We start from the raw sequence: 14,762 nt of genomic DNA, 5'->3' as shown, positions 1-14,762 counted from the left end.
AGCTACTTTTGTCACAAGTCATTTTTTTTTAAATTATTTCCGACCATAAACGGAAACATGTCGTATTTACAACTTTCGTCCATGAAAGTAGGAGCTTATGGGGAGCACCTGAAGGCAGCACAAAGTGTAACTTGCCGAATCAGCTGAGGGAGCTTGTGTGGTGAGCTCGCGAGCTTCATGAGTAAATAGGCTGTCGAATGGTAATTTTAGAAAAATAATGTATTCATGTTATTGACTTGGTTACTTGCTGTGTTTCGCTGTTGGGTCGGCTTATTCTAATTTCAATTCGTGGACATTTTGAGTAAAGCAAAACTCCTCAAAACGTTCACAACAAGCACCAGTAGCAGTAGCGGAATTGACCGCTAGTTGGCAGCGTCACTACACTAATCGAAAAGGGAGTCTGGTCATTTTTATTTAGAAGCTGCAACTGTATGCCAGAATGTATGCCATTTGCTGGATAGGCTTACTTGTATCCAAAGCGCCTTACACAGCCATGGGTGCATACACTTAAAGCATTGGTGGCCCCAGTGGGAATCAAACCCTTAACCCTTTTAGTTTTAGTGCCACACTCAAATCACTGAGCTACAGTTACTGAAAAATGGTACAACCCTTCTTAAATGTGTTTAAAATCCAGGCTCATTTCAGAATAGGGGCACATATATATATGTTAAGACTTTGGTCCACAACAGCAGGTCTGGTTTTAAGTCTCAAGCAAACAAGAGGCAGACAAGAGGCTCTTTAAACGGGGCAGCAGCTGTTGTGGGTCAGACAAATGCAGAACCCCACAAAAGATATCAAGTAACCCTTCCACCAGCCTGACCCTCACCTCTCCAACCCCGCTCTATCCCGCCTCTGCTCCCCTGGGATCAGAGTCAGGCTATGAAAAATGAGAGGGACCCTATGTGGAAGACGACTGAAGGATACACCGAACACACACACACACACTTCCAGAATGGCATTTTATTTCACATATGAAATGCAGGAGGGACAGACCTCACCCCAAGGGAGGGTGCAGGAGGGGCCAGGGCAAGGCAGACATGGTGACAAGAAAGACTGGGAGGGAAAGGGGGGGGGGGGGGGGGGGGCAAACATCGGGGCTCTCCTGTGAGAACTTCATTTGAAACACAAGGTTACAGATCGCCCTCGTATGAGAGAAAATGCTTATTTATTTACCACCCTCCTCTTTGTTACTATACCCGTACAGGTATGGCATTTGATTTGAAACCTTACAGCAGTGCAGCTCGTTCATGCCATCCACAACGCACGTCGAGTCGGGACAGGGCCTCCTGACCTTTCCGCCGAGCACGCCCCTGTAAACACAGATGCTGATAGAGCCGGAGTGGTGAAGTCTCCATGGATTGTTCCTACATACAAGACAACAGTGTTCAGATAAATTATATCCCAAATACCTCATTCTGAATGGGATCGGGAGTGTGTGGCTGGATACGAGTCCACATCGCTGTCGCCCCGTTGTGTCTGTTCTGAGCAGAGAGACAGAGCGCAGAGAGGACCGGACGAAAATAAAAGCGCCGATAGTAAAAATAGCATTCCACTTCCTCTTTTTGCAATGTACTCCCTCGCCCTTTCCGTGTGTGTATCCATCTACCTATAAGAATTAATGTCAGCGGAGTTCAACTGTGTTGTGTTTAGCCTCTTGCTTCAGAGATTCATCGCTGTATCTGGGAGTTTTGCTCTGGTGGAATAATCTCGACTAAAGAACGTAAACAACTGGCTCGGGCTCGACTCGGGACGGGGTACACACACATCCACTCGTCCAGCACAACACTTAACAGTAATGGTTTAGGAATCCGCACGAGGCAACTGCAAATAATATCATATTCTTTTAAAAGGACCCTAGGTGTTACACGTTTCTTAAATATGAAGGCCAATCACTTGTAAAACACAGTTGCTTACAATCAAGTTTCTTTGCTTCCACAGCCACTACATGTGTGTGAACAATATACACTATGTGGATGATGGACCGAGTAAACTGTAGACATTCTGGTCTTCTGACCTCGACGCTGTAAGGTCATATTTTGTTTTAGTGGTTCTGGTACCTGAGTTTGAACAGCAAGAGAGAGCAGTAAGAATTGTGGGCAATGTAAGAGAGATGGACGGATCAGTGAGAGAGAGTGGCGTCATTTGAAATCCTCCACACCAGAACAGTTAAGATGTAACAAGAGACCCATCGACAAAGACACCCAGACAATCAAGACATAAATACAGTCTCAGTGCTTGGTTAAAGCAGCGGGTTTTAGGTTCTAGTCCTCCTCGGGGGTTTGTCTGCCGCCCTCCTCTTCATCCTCCTCCTCGTCGTCATCGCCGAACGTCTGCTCCTCCATGTTGATGAGCGAGTGCGAGCGAGCCGCCACCTGGGCAGCGAGGGCGGAGCTGAAGCTGAGCGCCTCGGAGCCGTGCATCTCCGTCAGTCTGTCCATCACGGAGACAGCGGGGACCCGGGGCTTCAGGAGGCAGTCCAGCCCGTTCTGCCCCGCCTCCGCCTCCCCCTCCCCCTCCTCGGACAGCCCGTCGTATTGGTACAGCTCGGATTCTCCTCCCGCACGGTCCGCGCCCGAAGTCCCTCCCGCCTCCCCCTTCTCCTCATCCAGGCCGCAGCTGAACTCCGTCACCGGCTCCGGGGAGGGGTCAGCCCTCGCCCTTCCTTCCTTTCCTTCCTCTTCTTCCCCGTCGTTTCCTGTAGTGCGCTCCGATAGGTGGTTTCCTTCTTCGGTGCCCGTTTCTGCTGAGCCCACAGAAGCCGGAGCGGCCGATGGCTCTGGGGCAGGACAAGGCTCTGAAGTCTCATCGTGACCCAAAGGCGTCACAGCAGCTGGAAGAAAGAGGAAGAAATATAGGTTAGACCAATATACTGGTTTGCTGATAGTGGCCTAGTATTAAAAATCAAATCAGGTCCAGTCAGTGTCGTCCACCTCTGATATGATGGATATGATGCAGTTTGTTTGATTACTACACTGAATCTTTGGATTGTTTTTTTGGCATGAAAATGGTCAAATTTAAAATATCAGCTATCAGCAACATCAATCCAAAAATATCAGTATTGGCCTTCACAACCCATATCAGTCACACCCCAATGTCATCATGTTGAAATGATCACTGGGGAGAGACAACATGGGTCAGAGCAGACCTTGGTCATTGAAGAGCAGCTGCTTCCACTTCATCCTCTCCCCCTCGGACGCCCGGAAGCCCAGCACAGCTTTCAGCTCTGACAGGACGCGGCGGGACTCCTCCCTCTCCCTGCGCTGGCGTTCCCGCTCCTCCGGTGACAACATGTCGCACCAGGGCCCTTGGCCTTCGCCGTCCGAGTCCGAGTCGGACACGTAGGCCTCCCACTCCTGGTCAAGCACAACAAGAGGAGAGATTGACAAAGGGAAAAACAGACAGACAGGCCCCAGGTGGAAAGGGGACCTAAGAGACACAGATGGACATTCCCGCTTACCAGCTCCTCTGGCACAGGGTCTCTGTCCAGGATCAAGGGGTAGGATGGAGTAGGGGTAGGAAGCTGGGGTACAGGCGGGGCACACTGCTCCAGGCCCTCAGCATTACCTGTAGGGATGACATGGACTGGAGTTATCGCACATAACAAAGAACAGATGACATCAAAATCTCAGTCTAAACTGAAACTAGGTCATGGTGTTGTCCCCCCTCTGGTGGCTGCCTCCCTTTCTCTGGTTGGTCTGTTTCTTGTCCTATATTCTCAAGGAGCTACTTCCTCCATGACTGGGAATAGTCTTGAGGCAGGGCAGGAGAAGGAGGAAGTCCACACTAAAAATAGCCCCACTGTAACTGCGGAAACCAATAGACCACTGAATGTGTGTTTGTGTATGTGTGTGTGTGTGTGTGTGTGTGTGTGTGTGTGTGTGTGTGTGTGTGTGTGGGGGGGGGGGGGGGGGGGGGGGGTGTCACTATTCTGTTTTATATATATACACTTCATGGCATATTCTGCTTTAGTGGACTGCAGTGAGTTGGGAGTGATGGGGAAGGGAGAAAGATGAGATGACATGCGAGGTAAAAGCTGTGAGGAAGCATTAAACCCACAAGTATGTGGTAAGATATTTAACCCACTGAGCCACCAGGATGCTCTATGGCAGCATAGTGGTATTGATATTATACTATATATATTGATATTATAGCTGTTTCTATTGGTATTATAGTTGTTGGTTGTTGATGTTGTTGTTATTATTACTGTTATAATTGTTACTGCTATGATATTTGTTATTGTTATTATGGTTGATACTTTTTTACTATTGTTGTTGTTTTTGTTAGAGTTATTGTTGTTCATAGGGTTGAACTTTCTGAATTGTCATTTTTTTCTCATTTACTCTGAAAAGAATAAAAATAATATCTCCAGTATTTTTTAACACTAGTTGGTGGTGTGTGTGCATGTTTCACTCGGCTCACCAGGGCAGGTGTTGGCCCGTCTCAGCATGCGTTGGACCTGGCTGATGGTGTCCTCCCAGCAGCCGGCGCTGGCCTGCATGTGAGGCTGGAGGTGATGCAGCCGGTTGCTGAGCTCCTGGTAGCCCTCACATGTCAACTCCACCGACTCCTTGGACACCATCAGCTTCTCCAGGTCGTCCTCCAGGATGATCATCCTGACCACAGCAGACAGAGAGGAGGAGGAGGAGGAGGAGAAACATTGATGTCAGAAATAAAAAAAATCCAGGTGACTCCCATGAGACATGTTTGTATTATACTTTTCTGTTTTTGGGGGTGTTATTACTCAATCCAATGCAGGCTGCCACGCTATGAAACAGTCTGAATGTTTGGTGATTCTGTATGCTTAAAAGCCCAGAGAGGAATGGGGGAAAATGGTGTGAAGGTATAAGTTGTCAGTTATGGTTTCGAATGGAGAATGTGACGACCTGTTGGCATTTCTATCTCCTGTCTCTTTAATACTAATAGGACCAGTGATTGCCAGTACCTGTGGCTCGAGCTATAAATAAATACAGGTCCCTTCTTTCTCTCTCTCTCCTCTTGCAAGGCTTGGTGCAAATTGAGCAAATATGCGAGACAGGTCAGGAGATGGGAAGGATCATGAATGGCAAAATATATATTTTCTGTGTACACTGAATGTACAAAATATTAGTGACATCTTGCTGAGTTCAAACCTCTTTAGCGCATGCTAATTATAGCATGAATACATGCTATAATTCATGATTTGTCATACTCTTCATTCATATATTTCACCTTAGTATATTCTAGTGCTATAGTTCCCAACTGTGTTGTGTTTACCCCCCGCCTCCCACTTGCTATATTCTTATTTTCGTTACTGTATCCTATTTCTACTTTGCTGGTGCAACGACCCAGTTTCCCCTTGGGGATCATTAAAGTTTCATCTTATTTTATGGGAGGTGCAGAGTGAGGCTGTTCAGAGAGGGGGGTGTGTGTGTACATGTGCATGTCTCACTCGCTGAGCAGGGCCTTGAGGTGCAGCTGCAGGCTGCGGATGGAGGTGTGCAGGGTGTTGAGCTCTCTGCACTTCTCCCTGGCTCGGCCCACCCGGTCAGAGCCCGTCGCCCGCGGCTGGGTCTCGAAGTAGCGGTGGAAGTCGTAGCTGCGCTGTACCTCGCAGAGGCAGCCGGCCAGGGCGCGGTGGAGGGGCTCGGTCACCGTGGCGATGGCCCGGTGCAGCGCGGGCAGAGTAGGGGCCTCGCCTTTAGCCCCACCCTCGGCCGGCTCCTCTAGCCGCCGCGGCGACAGCAGGAGGGCCAGTCGACGGAAACATTCAGAGCTCTGTCCCACCCACAGCTGGTACAGCATCTACAGGACGGCAAACACACAAACAGCAGCTGAACAACGTCCTCTACTGAGCTTTGTGCAGATTCCCTATGTGCTACACACATCTACAGCCCCGTCTTCATCATATTTCTATTGCCATTCCTTCCTTTCTTTAATCTAGGCTTTTAGCTGTGAAGTGTTGCATCTGTCACAGTCTTTTTATTTCAAGAGCTTTTGTTTAATGATCATAAGATAACACATGCACTGGTATTTTATAATAAATCACATTGTATAAGTGGTGCTTCTATGTATGTGTGTAACATGTTATAAGCGGTTAAGACAACTGATCAAGTAAAGAGCCTCAAATCTGAGATCACATTCAAATAAACTGATCATTAATTAGGAATCTCTAGTGTCTTATGTCTCTCAGGCCTTACTTTCAGGGCGGGGAGGCTGTAGTCGTCGGTCAGCTCCTGGGCCTGTTCGTCACCCAAATGCTCGATCCCCAGGCCGAGCCCCAGCTCCTTCAGAGGCACCGCGGACACGTAGTTGGTCACGTTGTCGATCTCGGAGTTCAGAGGGAACGTTGGGAGCCGTTAAGGACCCATCACTCTTCTGTGACAAAAATGTGTGTGTATCTACAGAATGCGGCACATTGTTTAATAAATAAAACATTAACACCAGCTTTTGCTTCAGGCTCATAACACAGGTCATCTGACATAAATCTTAGTTTACAAAGGACTATTTCATATTTGGAAAGCATGCTTATCCCTTTGAATGGCTTCAAGGCATCAACTTTGAATGACCTCAAAAGAGGTCCAGGGATTCCTAACCCCAACATCAAGGAATTAACATTCTCTTCTTGCTTACTCACACTCTAACCTCAAGAGACCCCAATCAGACTTTTTCCCCTGAAGACCTTCCCCTTCCGTCCTTGAGATGCATGAATGACTGCTATTTGAGCAGGGAGCAAATTTAAGCCATGATCACACTATTCCACTTTTCTCAAAAGTGCCAGAGACTATTTTTACATTAAAGTCAATGGGGAGTGACCCCAAGACAGATGGACAGCAGGCACTTTGAAAAGGCGCTACGCATAGCTTCTTTTTAGGCAGAGCGGAACACTTTCTAAAGTTGAGAGCATTTGAATTTTTTAGAAGAGACCACATGATGTTCATAGCTTTTTAGTGACCCAACCAGTAACAAGGAAGAAGAGGAGGGGTTTCACTGTAAGTAGGCAGCTGACAGTTTGCGACAACAAAAATAAGAAAAAAAGGAAAATGGAGAGCGGTAGAAAAGTTGGTAGTAGTTGTTAGCAAATTGATCATGATGAGTATAGAGCATGTTGGCTGTATTGTAGGAGTTTCCAATAAGTGCAAGAATTATACCGTACTCTTTGCTGATAGTGGCAGCTACTGCAGCTAATCCTTATGGAGATAAAGTGCAATCCACTGTTTATTACCAGCACAAAGTTTAGTCAGGCCTTTTTCCCCACAAAAAAGGCAGACCAGTGTGAACACATCCTAAGGTCAGAAGTCTTTGTATCCAGGTAAAGGATATGTCTTGAGCATGTGACAGGTGGCTCTACGCGAGGCTCTGAAGGCTGAGCGGAGCGCCCGGTACAAGGCCTTCCTCAGTCCGATCAGCTGCTGGCCTCGTGGCACCGCCCCTGGCCCCGCCCTGCTAAAGGAGCTGGCCGCACTCACCCTGTCGAGCAAACTTGACAAGTGAAATGTGATACAACTGTGCAGACGTCCCAGAGAGGCAGGGGAGCACACACAACACCAAACACCACAACGCTAAAGACGACACACAAGACGTTTGTTGTACGACACGCAACTGGTGTGCACTGTCACATACTCGAATGACTCAGACATGTGCACTACATGGGACTGTTGAAACACATGCCATTATCAGGAAAACAACACAATATGGCATGCTTTTAAATCACTTGGTGACTCAATGAATACAATGTTACAAACAATGTTTTTCTACATATGATGATAGTTATGTATATGATGAACAATACAACACACAGAGATGGTGGTGGTCTGAACTAGAACAGGCTGGAGAGTGTTAACATAAATAATAAAAAGCCTATGGACACACTAACTGAGAAGGTAGGTTAACTGGCAGTTTGCACATTGCTGACAAAGGAATGAATTAAGGAGGCAGGCTTGAACCAAGCAGTAAGAGCTAGATACATGACAGAATGTGGCTGCACATTTACATTATGTGTTGGGGTGACAGGTAGGTGGGTATAAAAAGAGCACACTTACAGGGTGAACCCTCTGGAGATGACCTCGGTCTCCTGCACCAGGCGCAGGGCTTTGCGCGATAGGCCCGTCAGAGCCTTGCTGTTCTGGACCAGAGTCTGGAGTTGGGTGGCCCGGGTGTGGACGGCCCTCTGCATGCAGCCCTGCCTCCACAGCCGGGCCCCCCTCAGCCCCACCCAGCCCAGCAGGGCCAGGCTCCAGGGGGCTGCAGCCAGCGACCACACTCCCTCAGAAACGGAGCAGAGACCCAGCAGCACCGCAGCCAGGCCGACCAGCCCAGCTATGTCCCTGGGTGGAGAGAGGAGGAGAGAATTTTCAACATTGTAACCAGTGTGTGTCCATTATCATTTGACACATTAGATGCTCCTTTCTCTGTCGGGCTGGCAACTTATAAGATTTTATGCTCAACGACTCCTTAAGGATGACTTCTTCACAATCCACTTCCTTAACTATTCTCTTATTGGCTCCTTTCGTCTATATATTACCTTTACAGCACCCCAACAATTCTAATCCTGATGAAAATATGTACTGAACTGATTTAAATTCTGCTACCAATCCCAAATTGATTGAATAAAAATTGTATTATCAACTGTCATACCATACTGTTTTGTGTTATTTACAATACCCTTGACTCCAAAATAACTCCAGCCTACAAAACTGTACACGCATTGTGTGAAAGTTTGCACATATGCAAATAAGTGTGTGTGTGTGACTCTCTCCTGGTGACGTACCATAATGAAGGGCTGGCAAGGAAGCTCGGTCTGGGCAGGGTGCTAGCTCGGCTGGGGGAGCCGGAGGGCGAGGAGCCCAGGGTGAGCAAGCTGGGGTCCAACAACTCGATCAGCTCCACATCCTCCTGCAGCAGCACATCCTGGTCCAGAATGCACCTCACTGAGTACTGGCCAAACACACAGTCCTGCAAGGCAGGGAGGAAAAGAGAGGCAAAGTGAAAGAGGGCTTAGAGAGAACAGATTCCTATGAAAATAAAGCAGGGTGAGACCTTTTGTCTGTATTTTGTGAGACCAGTCTCAGTGCCAGCATTCCTGTCTGATTTCCATTTTAACACTTACCAGTTGCCGCTCCAGCTTATGAGATGCATCAGCCTGGTGAAGCGGGCTCCACCGCCACAGGGCATCAGCCAGTCTCCATAGGCGTCCTCCCTACCAATGGGGTGGAGGGGGGGGTTATACTTCAGTCAATAATATAAGGGCTACATTCCAGTTTCAGGCAGGACATTTCATTATTTCATGGCCTGCTATGGCCCCGGTGCAGGTACCTATTGCCAGATTGGAATGCATTCCAGATTAAATAAAATCATTCACCCATAAGTCCAAGTTCCAATCATTTCACTGTGCTTTTTCCAGCATTCCAATAAAGCTTGAGTATAGCCCCCTTCTCAGCAATCACACATCCAATAACAAGCATGCACGCACGTACACACACACACACACACACAGCCAGAGGGAGTATCCCAGGAAACAAACCCTTTCAGGCAACAACAATAACTGCAATGTGTGTTTGTAACACTCTCCCTCGGGTCTTATATAGTGCTGCTGTCGCACGAAAACCTTACAACTGCAAGCTTGATGATTTTCCATGTTCTCACTCTATCCGTAAGTTCACATGTGTCGGCACCCATGAAGCTCATTAAAACCTTATTCTACAACTTCAAAAACACATGGGTGTCAGTTGGAAAGGAAGGATTGTTAGTTCCTGAAAAGGAAAAGGGGATATGAGGCTTTCACTGGACAGCAGCACAACACACACACACACTTCTATCTTCTCCTGATTTCTAGCTGTCAGTCTCCCCTGTCACAGCACAACAGACTCCCTCTGTAAACAATCTAGAAAATACAAACAAAACCAGAATCGCGAGGCCCGCTTTTTAAGGTGCAGTAACATTTCAATGCATTCCAAACTTGAGGCTATTCATGTTGCAAGTTCTGCTCACTAGTGCTAAGAGACTAAATAAATACCCAACACTGTGTTGCCTAATCATGAATAGGGCCTACTATTCACTAATCTGCTTAGAGCATTTTGCTGGATCTATGATACGTTTCTATACTGAGAACTCCTAGAGCAGCAGCATCATAACATCCTCGATGTGTGTGTGTGTGTGTGTATGTATGTATGTGTGTGTTCCAATCAGTAGGGAAAGCAGGGGGCTATTGATCCAGACTGGGCGGCCTGCAAACTGACCCTGTTGTGGGGGTAAAGCACAAGTGTTATTATTGCAAAGGCCGCAGCCATATTGATTACTGATTGGAGGCTGAACTGCAGGGCTGGGCAATCACACGACACTGGTTGTAAGCTTCATCCAACTGTGTGCGTGCGTGTGTGTGTGTGTGTGTGTGTGTGTGTGTGTGTGTGCTCTAGTAAGTCAAAGTGGGCCACAACTCTGCTTGGTTGTTCTTCTCGCTGCTAAACCCATGTTAGGACAGCGATGGTGTAACAACACACACATAACAATAATAACACACATATGCACACACTCTCGCATCAAGTACAGTTCATTTCCTGGTCCAGTCCTGTTCTTGCTCTTTAGTATTCTGCTGGCGTCACACAGGGAACACTCCAGCCTCCAGCCCCTTGTCTGATGGCTACTATGTGGGAGAAAGGAAATACTCTGCACAGACATTCCTACATGACAGCATGTCTATATCTATAAAGCATACATAATGGATGTTATGGACAGACAGATTAAGAGAAACAGTATTTGAGTGGATGAGGATTGTTGTGTATCCTCTGCATCAGCTTACATTATGGTGCCATGATGCTGTAAAACAATTCTCTAAGGTACAGTTATTACTGCTTATTTGTTTATACAATATGACCAAAAGATCTGAGACTGACAGCAGCAGAACGCATTTTTTTGCAATATTCACTAACAGCATGAAAAAGGTTAGAAGACACAATTCCTAATTCTCTTTCAAGGATAGCCACACGTTTTGTCTTCACCTTTATTTATCCAGGGAAACTCAACTGAATACTATACACTTTTCAGTATTTCATACTTCATACTGGGGATTTCAACCGGCAACCCACCCACAGTCACCATCCCACTCGTCACCTTTAGGCTAACAGCGCCTGTTCACGTCACTGCATAGTGCGATTACACAAGCGTCAACATATACATTCTTTCATATGACAAGATCACAAAGAGCCAGCAAACCACAATCACACCAACTCATGGGCATTCGCACACACATGCTTAGACTACAAATGGCCCATGCAAGTTGTGTTCAAGAAGACCGCTATGATAAGCAGTGTTGGCTTTTTACTGATAATGCAATGAAAGCCAAGCTGTGGTCCGTGTTAAGCGAAACAATAACATACACATGTACAAGGTGTTTGTCCCGGCTCCGGCTCTATCTGGGGTTCAGGAAGCTGGACACCGAGGGACGACCCAAAACCTTTCCTGTCTCATCTGAATCCCTCATTCTCCTTAACTCCTTAGAATAACAGGCTCCCAGAGAGGAAGCATGACACGGACGGAAAGTTCCCAAATGAAGCAAACACAACATTGTTTCCCGATGCAAGAGGAGGGGGAAAAGAGACAGAGAGGCCAAATCATGTGATCAAGAGCTACCCAGGATGCATTTCTTGTCTGACTGAATCATAAGTCTACTCAAACCAGTCTCGTGAACTATTAGATTTCTGCTAAGTTCTATGAAAAATACGACAGAGCTCGTGGCTTTTAATCCTTTAATTGCAGACCCACGCACACACACAGACCCATTAATAACAGGCATGCATATCTGAATACCACCGACACACACACAACTCCTGAGAAGATGCCCACAGCGGCAGATGCCAGCAAAAATAACGTCAGAGAGAACGCAGAATGTGGTCTCAGACAGTAATCGCATTTGGCCTATCTCTAGTAGAATCTGAGCAACAGCAGCAAAGAGAGACACAGGAGGGGGGGGGGTCTTTGCTGAGGAAGAATTGTTTGAAGTGACAGTTTTGATAAAAGGCAGCATCAGTTCAGGTCAATGAAAGTGTGTGATCATAGAGCAAAGAACATGCAGTTCAAAGTTAATATGAAATACCTGGATCTGTGTGTAGGGAGATCTCCTTGCCATCATGCCTACAGAATCTCATCTGACCAAAGCCAAGCATGCAAACCAATGAGCATAACTCTCTGTGTGTGTGAAATTATGTGCCAACACGGGTCATTGTTTTGAATCAATAGTCGAATTAATTACTTTCTGTCTGACTGAAGGGGGCAAATAGTGACAAACACACTCATACACACACATACACATTGCCCCAGGGTAGGGCTACAGAACAGCAACATGTGAAGTGTGAAGTGAGAATGGTGATGGGTGCTGGTGGTGGTGGGAGGGGTGTATTATGGGGTGTCACTCACTGAAGGTTTCTGGGAAGCATCCTGGGGAGAGGTCGGGTCTCCCTCTCCTCCGCCATATTCCTCCTCCTGTGATACCGTCGGACATGCCTCGAAGTCTGTGTGCCCTAGATCATGCAGGTAGTGGAAAAGAGGAGAGTTCTGTAGAGAGAGAGAGAGAGAGAGAGAGTGCGAGAGAGAGAGAGAGAGCAGTGGTTGAGGAATGATGGATGAGAGGGAGGAGAAATGGAAAGCGAGAGGCAGATAGGATTATGCCAGATGGAGGGAGAGAAGGAAAAGAGAGAAATGTGGAGATTAGGACATCAATCTGCTGTGGGTTGAGTTGACGCTCATCCTGATTTTGCCCCAGTTTCCCAGCGCGGATCTGAAGGTGTCGCGACCCTGATAAGTGAGAGAAAAACATCCCTGATTTGCCAAAGTGGTCCGGTTCCCCTCAAGAATCATCAGCTCAAGTTGAGGCTCCACCCTCTCCCTCCCTCTCTCTCTCTCTCTCTCTCTCTCTCTCTCTCATGCAGCTTACTATTCTATTCTGGGAGGAATGCTGTAAAAGCTAAGTTCCTTCACTTGTGAATGTGTAAAACAACAGACACTCACACAGCTTGCCAGCACCTTATTCCAAGCCCTGCCATGCACCCCTGACTTCCCTCTTTTCTTCTCTCCTGCATGGAGACTGGCCACCATCCTATGCAGCAGTGAAGTCAAAATTAAACACTACATGTTGAAAGCACAAGCCATCATTCCTTCCTGAGAAAAAATATATCTCACCACAGTCACGTCTTCCAGCAAAAGGATGTGCACAGTGAACTAACTCTGTTTCCATCTATTTTGAGACATCTCCGTTCTCTGCCTGAACAAAGAAAGCTCAGCACCAAACAAGCCATAAAAATAAGAGAAGGAAAAAACATTCCATGCTACAATTTGACCAAGGGACGCCTGACCCAGTTCTCTGCCAGCTACCGATTCTCTGTTGCTGGGAAAGCAGAACAACTCTGAGCATCTCTGGTGTGTCTTGCTGCATCTGGACAGCTGCAGAGGTGCATGTCTACATTTTCTGATGTAACTATCACCTGCATGCCCATCGCAACACATTTATGCCTAAATATGCAATCACACAAGGTACTCACTTGCATTGTCAGACGAAGTCACAACGCATGTTGACACCATTCAGATGTGTGTGTGTGTGTTTTTCAGAACCGACGCATAGGAGCTGGTCATCCCCACCCCAGCTCTAGTCTAGTGATGATGAAACACCAATAACAATACGCACACAACCCAGCTCAGCCGCTCTTATGACCGCCAAAGCTGCTTGGCAGATACTTAGCTAGCAACCAACCAAATATGTGGATTTGTTTTGTATTGTCAACGCACCGCAACAGGGCAAACTGTACTTTGTGTGAAGCTAGCATGCTTGCTGGCTTGCTAAGCTAGTTATATGTATAGCTAGCTAACGTTATATAGCTAGCTAACTCAAAGCCTGTTTTACCACGCATTAGTGAACCTCAGAACTCGGGTGGGATGACAAAGCATTACACAAACCTCAAATACCACATCTTCATCAAACTCCTCAGTCATTGCTCTCCGCCATCTATACACAGTCCGTCTTGCATTCTGGAGTTGTAGGCGACCGAAAACAGGCACAACAGTAGAGAAGTTGAGGGCGCCGTTAGCCGGTTGCTAGCTGCGCAAACCAAACTATGCGTAAAACTCCAATTCCCACAACCCTGTTGTCACCGCCGCTTCTTCGCAAGCAAATCTGGAACGAACCGTGCTCGTGCCAGCTAGTGCGCCTCTAGTGGCCGCGAGAGGCGGCGGTCCAACCACCAGTAGCCAGGAGAGGAAATACAGCTGAGTCAAGCTAACCGGAGACAGCCAGGGTGATCCCGGAAGCATGGCTATTTTGCCTTCAAAATAAAAGCCGCACATTTGTCACCCACGTGCAATGAAAAGGACATTTTGCAAAAAAGCAGCAATTGTATTTTAATTTACTACAAATCCTACTTAAAACAATAACGTTATTTTTACTTCTATACTTGGTATTACTCAAAAATGTTTGAAACACATGCGCCCCAATTAGAGGTATTTTACAAGTCGTGACCGGAAGTTTATTCTTTTATTCTGGTTGACTTGACACTTGTAGGAAAAGCACCGTGGCTGAAAACTTCGGGAAAAATGGAAAAAGTAATAGGCGTAAAGACTTTATTCACGCATCCGTTGGTGAATTAAGGAACAACGGCGTTGGATCTGTACGTTTTCTTCCCGAGGTGGTTTTCAAACTGACAATGGTGTCGAAGGAGGAAAAAACACCGAATTTCTTGCAATTCCATTGAAAGTAAATTTACTCATGGAGAAAGGAGCAAGACGGGAGTCATGAGCACAGG

The 14,762-nt window shown here is 46.9% G+C and overlaps 1 protein-coding gene across 1 annotated transcript; it reads right to left on the bottom strand.

Moving 5' to 3' along the window:
• Positions 1 to 951: 951 nt before the first annotated feature.
• On the bottom strand, positions 952 to 14,052 carry vezt (vezatin, adherens junctions transmembrane protein). Its single transcript, XM_071544766.1, has 12 exons — positions 13,921 to 14,052; positions 12,388 to 12,525; positions 9,086 to 9,175; positions 8,747 to 8,931; positions 8,019 to 8,303; positions 7,300 to 7,458; positions 6,177 to 6,324; positions 5,429 to 5,781; positions 4,420 to 4,613; positions 3,458 to 3,564; positions 3,146 to 3,353; positions 952 to 2,830 (listed from the first exon to the last, which is right to left on the bottom strand). Exons 1-12 carry the CDS (start codon positions 13,954 to 13,956, stop codon positions 2,262 to 2,264), a joined length of 2,472 nt encoding a protein of 823 aa, XP_071400867.1. The 5' UTR covers positions 13,957 to 14,052; the 3' UTR covers positions 952 to 2,261.
• Between the last annotated feature and the right edge of the window lie 710 nt (positions 14,053 to 14,762).

This window comes from Centroberyx affinis, unplaced genomic scaffold (assembly GCF_046629955.1).
Source record: "Centroberyx affinis isolate AG114_WGS23_722 - 3 ecotype Tasmania unplaced genomic scaffold, CSIRO-AGI_Caff_v1 ptg004652l_1, whole genome shotgun sequence".
NCBI classification, from domain to species: domain Eukaryota; kingdom Metazoa; phylum Chordata; class Actinopteri; order Beryciformes; family Berycidae; genus Centroberyx; species Centroberyx affinis.
The sequence above is the reverse complement of the archived record's forward strand: the minus strand, read 5'-3'. Positions and strand labels throughout refer to the sequence as shown.